The 10,441-nt window shown below is 36.4% G+C and overlaps 2 protein-coding genes across 2 annotated transcripts; both read right to left on the minus strand.

The window, feature by feature from the left end:
- Positions 1-512: 512 nt before the first annotated feature.
- Positions 513-1,744, minus strand: LOC123891792. The gene is made up of 5 exons (XM_045941681.1): positions 1,646-1,744; positions 1,391-1,494; positions 1,134-1,230; positions 786-917; positions 513-695 (listed from the first exon to the last, which is right to left on the minus strand). Exons 1-5 carry the CDS (start codon positions 1,742-1,744, stop codon positions 513-515), a joined length of 615 nt encoding a protein of 204 aa, XP_045797637.1.
- Positions 1,745-8,932: 7,188 nt separating this feature from the next.
- LOC123891793 lies at positions 8,933-10,116 on the minus strand. Its single transcript, XM_045941682.1, has 5 exons — positions 10,003-10,116; positions 9,740-9,866; positions 9,350-9,567; positions 9,158-9,289; positions 8,933-9,052 (listed from the first exon to the last, which is right to left on the minus strand). Exons 1-5 carry the CDS (start codon positions 10,114-10,116, stop codon positions 8,933-8,935), a joined length of 711 nt encoding a protein of 236 aa, XP_045797638.1.
- Between the last annotated feature and the right edge of the window lie 325 nt (positions 10,117-10,441).

Consider the following 10,441-nt stretch of genomic DNA (forward strand, 5'->3'; position numbering starts at 1 on the left):
GTGCATAACATGCAACCTCCAAAATTTCCTTCACATCTCTCTCGGCACGTGACCCCACAAGTAACTCCCCGATCGCCAACAAATCTTCTACGATCCGCCCCATGTTATTGATTTTACACATCAGGCTTGTGGCAATGGGCCTTTCCGCCTCAGCTTCCTCCTCTAAGATGGCCTTCTACTCACACAGTCTCGGTGGATCTCCAGGCGGCAGAGGAACCATGTATGGATGTGATATCCTGAAATACCATCTCATATATCCAGGCGCAGCGTCCCAAGGAAGGATAACATCTAGGCCTCTTTGCTCTGGTGTCAACACCCTGTCCAAGTTGCGCAAATTTTAACGAAATATGATCCCGAGTGGTGACCAGATTTGCAGACTAGGATGGAAAGCGATGAATGGTCTGTGTAAAACCAATCTGATGAAGAACACAATCAGGAAAGTACATGGCGATGGTCGGTCCACATATGAGCCAACCAGAGTAAAGGGAGACATTCGTTAATGGTCGTACACCTCAGTGCTCACTATATAGCGCCCATGTGATGTCACATCCTAGTGTGCGGTCAAGTGCCAATCGATACGTAGATATGATATCCCCCTTTGTTGGAATATACTTCATGGCAGCAGACTCCGATTCATCATATCTGGAAACCTGAACGCCTCCACAAATACGAGGAAAGTGTGCATGGATCCAGGCCTGCAAGTTAACAACAATAATTAACAAGCTTAAAGTGTCACACAGAAATCAATTAATAAATAAATAATTAACAACAAATAATTTGGTTACCTGAAGCAGTGTCATGTAACTTGTGACCGTTGTCCACTTCGGCATGTTGGCAGCAGAGAGACCGTTGTACAAAAAGGCCAAAGCAGAAACACCCCACGCATAATCACTCACCAACTCCAAATCCTCAAAATACTAGGCAAACCAGAGTTGGACACATTTTTTGCTTGAGTCGACATAAATAGTGTATCCGACCAGCAATATCAGGTAAACTCTAAGGGTGTAGCGACGATACCTCTCACAAGATTGTTCATCACCCAACGAAGTGAAAACTGCAAGCTGGTCAAGGTGATCCGTAAACACACTCTTCAGATAGGTCAACGTGGAATGATTATCTTTGGTCTTTGAGACCTCCGAATGTGCATCAATAGGATCTGCTCTGAGAAGGCTAACCAGCGCGTCAATACCCTGATATTTTGATATTGGGGTGTGGTCAATCATACGACAGCTGATGGGGAGATGCAGCAGACATGACACATCATCTAGTGTCACTATGATCTCCCGGCAGGCATATGGAAGGTCGAAGTATCCGCGTGCCACCTCTCAGCAAATGCACTAATCAGACAAGGGTCTAGATGTTCATACCTGTCTTGGCGAGGTCCGCCAACCCAGTCGCTTCAACTGTATCCCTAAACCACTGTGCATCCGACGTTATTTTAACTAATTCCTTCATCTTCTTCCCGTGACTGACAGGGACAAGTGTCAAACGATGCTGCAAAAAGAAGAAAAAAATACAAATAACATTAAATAAATACTAATTGCATAATTAAATAACTTAAATAACATTGATGAAAATAACAACAAACACTTAAAAAAATGAAATCGTAACAATTAAATAATAAACTTAGATAGCCTTCGTATACATATCTCGCAAAATGTGATTTGTACGATGTGAGAACGCTGGTGTCCTTCGGCCCTCCAGGAAATTCAGCCAAATCCTCCTCTGGCGGGAATACACACATCGTCCAAGATGGACCTTCCAATTTATGATTCTTACCCTTCTTTTTAACCTCCTCTTCAACAACAGGCTCCAAAACAAGGTATATATATATATATATATATATATATATATATATATATATATATATATATATATATATATATATATATATATATATATATATATATAGGGAAATGCTAGAATACACCCACATGTTTTTGTGAAGGTGTAATTTAGCAACACACACCTTTTCATTTGGGCCACAAAACCAAGTTTTTAATTTTCAAAGCAATTGAAAGGGATGAGCAACAAGGTAATCTTACTTGTCTAATTAAGTCTGTTATGTTTTGTCCCATCTTTATCTTTCTCCCTTTGCTGTCCAATGTCCAAGATGCACCTTTCAATCAAACTTGGGTAAAATTCACATTTTAAATTACACCATTTTTTTCTTCTTTCATATATATTGTGTTGGATAAAGTATGGTATTTTGTGGGAACAAATGTGATATCTGAGAATGTGGTAATTTTATTGCTTAAACCTTTCATAAATCTTTTCCAATCATGTTAAATGGGGAAATTATTTTCTTCAAAAAACTAATGTAAAAATTAAAATGAAGTACATAGACTTTTTTTTTTTGTTATTGAAGAAAGGTATAAAAATTCGAAACTTCAACTTTGTTTACGACGAAAGAGCAAGAAACAATACCCACCATTTTTAGTCAGAGATCTGCAAGACTTCAACTAGATCAATGCAGAAAGGGAAGAGGAATAGAGAGACCATTTTAATTGAAGAAAATTACCATACTACACATCCTTTTTCAATTGGTTTAAAAAATAAAAAGACTGGTTTTGTTGTCCAAATGAAAATGTGTGTGTTGCTAAAATACACCTTCACAAAAACATGTGGGTGTATTCTAGCATTTCCCATATATATATATATATATATATATATATATATATATATATATATATATATATATATATATATATATATATATATATATATATATATATATATATATATATATATATATATATATTTTCAATGGATATTAACCTGGAGTTCCACAAAGCCAATCGTGTGTACATAGTAGTGCTTTAACATTATCGGGAAAAGTCACACTTCAATACTTGTCTAGTATACGACCACCTATACTGAATGCTGATTCAGATGCAACCGTAGTAATTGGAATGCTCAAAACATCACGTGCCATCATAGAAAGATCGGGATATTTACCCTCATTTGTTTTCCAATATTGTAGAACATCCAAGTCACTATGTTGATGATGGTCAAGTCTTCGTGGATAAGAAGATCTTCTTATTAAAATATCACTTACTAAATTTGATTTTTTTTTTTTGTAAATTTATAGATGACAAGATTATTGTTGGTACCCCCAAAATCTTCCACCTCAAGAGTATCAAGATCACAAACTCCTCCTAGAGATATAAGTTATAATTCCTATTTATACCAATTCACCTATCACGATCTAGGGTAGCAACCAAAAACTTCTTACCAGAATTGTTCCTTGGTGAAGGAGGTTTTGGTTCTGTGTATAAAGGTTGGATTGCTCCTAATGAGAGATCTAGAGTGGAGATCCCAATAACGGTGAAAACTCTCAACATAAATGGTTTTCAAGGCCACAAAGAATGGGAGGTATGTATTGGGGTACCAACAATAATCTTGATACTCTTGAGGTGGAAGATTTTGGGGGGGTACCAACAATAATACAGACCTCCCATTATTTGTGGCGTTGCAAACCATTTATGTTGAGAGTTTTCACCGTTATTGGGATCTCCACTCTAGATCTCTCATTAGGAGTAATCCAACCTTTATACACAGAACCAAAACCTTATTCACCAAGGAACAATTCTGGTAAGAAGTTTTTGGTTGCTATCTTAGATCGTGATAGGTGAATTGGTATAAATAGAAAGTATAACTTATATCTCTAGGAGGAGTTTGTGATCTTGATACTCTTGAGGTGGAAGATTTTGGAGTACCAACAATAATCTTGTCATCTATAAATTTACAACAAAAAAAAAAAAATCAAATTTAGTAAGCGATCTTTTCTCTATACTTTTGTTGATCCAATGGTGGATAATAAGATACATCCCTTCCTCCTTCTCCTTCACCTCACTTCAAAGCATGCTTTCTCATATTTTAAGTTCTGCCATCTTTTTTAGCCATGTAAACTTTGCCACAATTTTTGCATTTTCCCTTTGGTAGTCCTTTATCATCAACAAAGCTGTGGAAATAATCCCAAGCCAACGAAGTTTTCGTTCTTTTTGAACTAGATACTGAATTTTCATCAAATTCATCTTCATCTTCAGATAGAGGTATATCCCTTTAACTAGACATCTCCTATCATTTGACGATGATTAAATGTAAGTGCATAGCAAATATTATAAACCACATGTATGACTAAACCTCACAAATTATACAGAATCAAACACTAAAACTCTGAAATTAATCAAATCTTAGATCTTAGGTCAGTTAAGCATGCAACAAAAACCCAAAAAATCTTCAACCCACATGAATTAGTGTTAAACACAATCCCACACAAAATTAGTGTTAAACAGATAACCCTAAATCCTAAAAAACAATGCAAAAATCCATTAACTAAATGGATGGATTTAATCCAATTCATTAACTACAATTAAGCACTACAACAACAGATAGTTTTACAACATCAAAGGATTCACAAAAAAAAACTATTTAATCACTACAATAACAGATAACAAAGGATTCACAAAAAACCCATTTAAACACTACAATAACCAACAAATGAATAGAAACCCATGTAATGGAAACACGAATACACGATAAAAACATGTAATGGGTGTCAAGTGAAACTAACCATAAGCGAAATCCTGCAATTGAGAACACGATTCTTCAACGTCGGCGACCAGTCAATAGTTGGCGGAAGAGAACACGATTCTATAGTGCGTTATGATGATGAATGAAGAGGAATTTATGATGATGAATGAATGAAGAGAACACGTTGTTGAGTTTATGAAAGAAATCGATGAATCAGTGAATTTAGGAAAGAAATCGATGAATGATGATGAATCGATGAACACGTCACTGACAATTAATCCCGATGATGAATTAGAGAGAAAGAAATCGATGAATGATGATGAATCAGAGAGAAAGGAATCGATGAATGATTATGAATCAGAGAGAAATTTGGGGATATATAAATTAAAATTAGGGTTCACTTTGGGGATAAATGAAAATTATTAACAATTTCAACTTTTTATTTTTATTTTGACGGATCAACTTTTTATTTTTGATTTTTTTAATTGTTTGTTTCTTTTTATTTTTGTTTTAAAAAATTGACTATCCATTGGATCCAAAATTAATTTAATTAGAGCATCCACAATGGAGAACTCTAATTTTGAGTACTTAATCGGGTTCCACGTGGACACATCACTCATTTATTATTTTTTAATAATAGTACCTAATAGGTGCTCAACTCCTCTAACCTAGCACTTCTTAAAAAGTTCTAAATGAGTTCCATCAATAATTTCACATCAATTCAAAAATGTGTGTGAGTCCCATAAAAAGAATATTTTAATCTAAAGTAAGGTGAATCCAAGAGGAAAGAGAAGGTTCTTATGTGAGAAGTAGTACCTAAGACCATGTACTCCCTCCGTTCCAAAATATAAGCAAAAATTGGTCAACAAAATTTGATGAATTTGGTTTAAAATTTAGTCCAGATACATTCACTTTTGTTGACCCATTTTTGCTTATATTTTGGGACGGAGGGAGTACAATGGTTTAAACTTTCAACACCATCTTTTTCAACTCCCAACACTCCACATCATTTTCTCTTTTTTCCACCTACTCATTCAACACTCATTCAACTTTTACCCTCTCCCATAGTTTTTTCATTCAACACTCTACCCCACCACTTTTTATTTCATATTCTTATTTAAATTTATATTTTTGTTTTTATGATTACATAAAATTACAATTATCGATTTAAATTAAATTAAAATAATTAACACTTAACGATTTATTTTTTAGTTTTTTGTAATAAAAACAAAATTTATTTAAATATGGATGAAAGTTTGAGATGAATTTCTCATCATAGATCCATAATATGGATGAAAGTTTGGAGCAGAGGATGACTGGTTGAAATTTGGTGCAAAACCAAAATTAGGTATGTTTTGAGGATGTTGGTTGGAAAATTGATTTGGATTTTGAAAATTGTTAGGATTTTGGTAATTGTTCGGATTTTGATAATTGTTAGGATCCATTTCACACAAAAAAAAGACTAATACTTCAAGATTAACACTAATAGAAAGATAATAATAAGATTAATATAGTGAAAAAATCAAAAAAAAATTTCTGTGTCCAAATCAAATGAACCAAGTCTCTATTTATAGAGGAAAAAAAATCATGAATTTTGGTAAAAAAATAAAAAAATAAAAAAATAATTTGCTATGAAATAATTGAGTTCAAAGTATTAATTGAATAAAAATCCGGAGAACCAATCATAATCAGCCATGTGTTACAAATTCTTTCTCTCTCCGCGTCCTCCAACCCTCACTCTCTCCTGTCTGCGCGTGTCGTTCACGCGCCCGTCTGGACAAACAAAAATGTGCCAAGTGTCCTCAGTGGCAGGCTTCAATTGTGTTGAATATATTCAACTCCTCACTCCTCCACATCAACTTTCAACACACCTCCCCAATCATTTTTCAACTCTCAACACTTATTCAACACCCCATTTCATCACCATTGCACATGGTCTAATAGGTACTCAAAGGTATTTTGCTCCAATGATACTACCTAATAAGTATCATGAGTACCTAATAGGTACTACTCAATCCCTCCAACCCAGCACATCTTAAAAAGTTCTTAATCGGTCCCACTAATAACTCTATATCTCATCGATAATACTACATCTTTATAAGTAGGTCCCACAAAAATATATTATAATTAGAAGAGAGAGGGTACCTATTTGAGAAGCAATACCTATTAGGTACTCAATGAGTTTTGCTCTAATGGTAGTACCTAATAAGTACCTATATAAGTACCTAATAGATACTACCATTGGAGATAGTCTTAATGATCTATTGAATTTTAATATTAAGGTGGATGAATCCAATCCAATCCATTAACTAATTTTTTTACTAATGGATAGATTGAATGGATCCATTAGTGAATGAATTGGATGGATAATGGATAAATAGATTTTTTTTTTACAATCATAGTCTATAGCTATCATACACAAAACAACAATTTTTGCAAAGATGAATAATTCTATAACGGGATTAATTTCATACTATCCAATATTTGCCCTACAATAAAAAAGTGTACCTAAAATAGTCTTTATTTAATTATGAAAGTTAACTATTATCGGACATGTTTCCTTAAATAAACGAGAATGGGGTGTATAAAAGAAAAAGAGAGGTACTAGTAGCAATCTCAAAAAAATTGACAAAAAAGTGAAAATTCATGAAAATGTTATGCAATATTGGGCAGCACTTTAACCGCCCAAAATAAAAGAGATTTACTTTTCTCATCCTACTGGTTACTCGCGCGCCCTACGTATTTCCATTTTTACCCTTACGCGACTTATGTCATGGACAGGAAAAAATGAGTAATTTATTGAGCAATTCCCCCTACCGTCCGCGACTTAAGTAACGGATTCGTCGGTGGTCGATTAGCCTGCATCAGTCAAACGCCTTCCAAGTGGCCAATTTTAATTGGCCATAAGGGAGGCAAAAATTGCTATAAAAGGACGGCCTCAAATGTTGAGGTCTCACACCTCTCTTTCTTTTTTTGTTTTTTTTTCTCTTTGTAGTAATGTTAGTTTGTTTATGTTTTATTTATTTCGTTTGTTAATATTTGGTTGCGATAAGATTCGTGGAAGGATTAATTCAATGGTGATTCCCTGAAATATGGAAGTTGATCCAATGCTTTTGGTCCAACCGAAGCCGAAATATGCGGAAGCTGCCAAAAAATCATGTCTGGTTGTTCTACGTTAGGTGGAGCATTGTTGGCATGTGGTACCTTCTCATCCTTTTGTTTGTTAATGTTAATTTTTAACGTTAATTAAGGGACTAATTTAATTTAGTTTATTTAGTTAGCAGTTGAGATTTTGGATGTAATATTTAAATTGACGTAATTTTCATGTCTAATGTTTTAATAAAAGAAAGTTATGTGTAAAAACATCTATTTATGCATTGCTTGCCTGTTTTTGTGATATTTGATTTTCTGTATAACACGCAGCAGCTACGTAAGTCACGGAAGCACTACGAAGTACGTCCGATCCATAAGTCACGGACAACCAAAACCCCTCAATTACACATGCGCTGTGTAACAAGGCAAAACCAGTAACAGGAAACCTTGCCACCAAAACCAGTCATTTTTGTGACTTGTTTTGTGTTTTATTTTGTGTTTTCATCTGCCATTTTCATCGACATAAATTACGCGCATGATAAATAATTCAAACAAATTATTCAAACAGAAAATTATCCAAACAAAATTACGAAACCAAAATATATAAAATTATCCATACAAAAAAGTTAAAATTATCCGAACCAAATTACAAAAATATGCAAACATATAAGTCCTAAAACTACTGCGTAGCATGTCCACTACGACGGCCCGTCCTATGGAACTGTCGTGCATAACGTGCACCCTCCAAAATTTAATTCACATCTCTCTCGGCACATGACCCCACTGGTAACTCCCCACTCGCCAACAAATCTTCTACGATCCGCCCCATGTTATTGATTTTACCCATCAGGCTTGTGGCAATGGGCCTTTCCGCCCCAGCTTCCTCCTTTAGGATGGCCTTCTGCTCACACAGCCTCGGTGGATCTCTAGGCGGCAGAGGAACCATGTATTGATGTGATGTCCTGAAATACCACCTCATATATATAGGCGCAGCGTCCCAAGGAAGGATAACAGTTAGGCATCTTTTCTCTGGTGTCAACACCGTATCCAAGTACTGCACAAAATTTAACGAAATCTGGTCCCGAGTGGTGACCGGATTTGCAGACTGGGATGGAAAGCGAGGAATGGTCTGTGTAAAACCAAACTGACGAAGAACACACTCAGGAAAGTACATGGCGATGGTCGGTCCACATATGAGCCAACCAGAGTAAAGGGAGACATCCGTTAATGGCCGTACACCTCAGTGCTCACTATATAGCGCCCATGTGATGTCACATCCTAGTGTGCGGTTAAGTGCCAATCGTTACGTAGATATGATATCCCTCTTTGTCGGAACATACTTCATGGCAGCAGACTCTGACTCATCGTATCTAGCAACTTGAACGTGTCCACAAATACCAGGGAAGTGTGCATGGATCCAGGCCTGCAAGTTAACAACAATAATTAACAAAAAATTAACAAGCTTAAAGTGTCACACACAAATGAATGAATTAATAAATAAATAATTAACAACAAATAATTTGGTTACCTGAAGTAGTGTCATGTAACTTGTGACTGTTGTCCACTTCGGCATGTTGGCAACAGAGAGACCGTTGTACAAAAAGGCCAAAGCAAAAACACCCCACACATAATCACTCACCAACTCCAAATCCTCAAAATACTAGGCAAACCAGAGTTGGACACATTTTTTGCTCGAGTCGGCATAAATAATGTATCCGACCAGCAACATCCGGTAAACTATGAGGGTGTAGCGACGATACCTCTCACAAGACTGTTCATCACCCAACGAAGTGAAAACAGCAAGCTGGTCAAGGTGATCCGTAAACATACTCTTCAGATAGGTCAGCGTGGCATGATTACCTTTGGTCTTTGAGACCTCCGAATGTGCATCAACAGGATCTGCTCCGAGAAGGCTAACCAACGGATCAATACCCTGATCTTTTGATATTGGGGTGTGGTCAAGCATACGACAGCTGATGGGGAGATGCAGCAGACATGACACGTCATCTAGTGTCACTATGATCTCCCGGCAGGCATATGGAAGGTCGAAGTATCCGCGTGCCACCTCTCAGCAAATGCACTAATCAGACAAGGGTCTAGATGTTCATACCTGTCTTGGCGAGGTCCGTCAACCCAGTCGCTTCAACTGTATCCCTAAACCACTGTGCATCCGACGTTATTTTAACTAATTCCTTCATCTTCTTCCCGTGACTGACAGGGACAAGTGTCAAACGATGCTGCAAAAAGAAGAAAAAAATACAAATAACATTAAATAAATACTAATTGCATAATTAAATAACTTAAATAACATTGCCTAAAATAACAACAAACACCTAAAAAAATGAAATCGTAACAATTAAATAATAAACTTACATAGCCTTCGTATACATATCTCGCAAAATGTGATTTGTACGATGTGAGAACGCTAGTGTCCTTTGGTCCTCTAGGAAATTCAGTCGAATCCTCCTTTGGCGGGAATACACACATCGTCATCCTCAGCCATCCTCATCCCCAGTCGAATTCCTCTTCCATAAAGTCACGCTAACCGAGCTCCTCCCCATCCTCATCCTCAGCCGCCTCACACGCAGATGTGCTAGGTTGTGGCTCACCCACATCATCTATATCTAAATCCTCAGGATGAGGCTCAACTGCATGCTCAGGGTCACGTTGTGGGTCAGGTTGTTGCTGTGTCCGAGCCACCAGGGACGGATTTAGTGTGGGGGCAGTGGGGTCAGCCGACCCCACTTGCCTATTATATTTTTTGTTAATACTAGTATTATTTATGCAATGTGATCCCATATATCTGGTATTA

This window comes from Trifolium pratense, linkage group LG6, assembly GCF_020283565.1.
Source record: "Trifolium pratense cultivar HEN17-A07 linkage group LG6, ARS_RC_1.1, whole genome shotgun sequence".
NCBI classification, from domain to species: domain Eukaryota; kingdom Viridiplantae; phylum Streptophyta; class Magnoliopsida; order Fabales; family Fabaceae; genus Trifolium; species Trifolium pratense.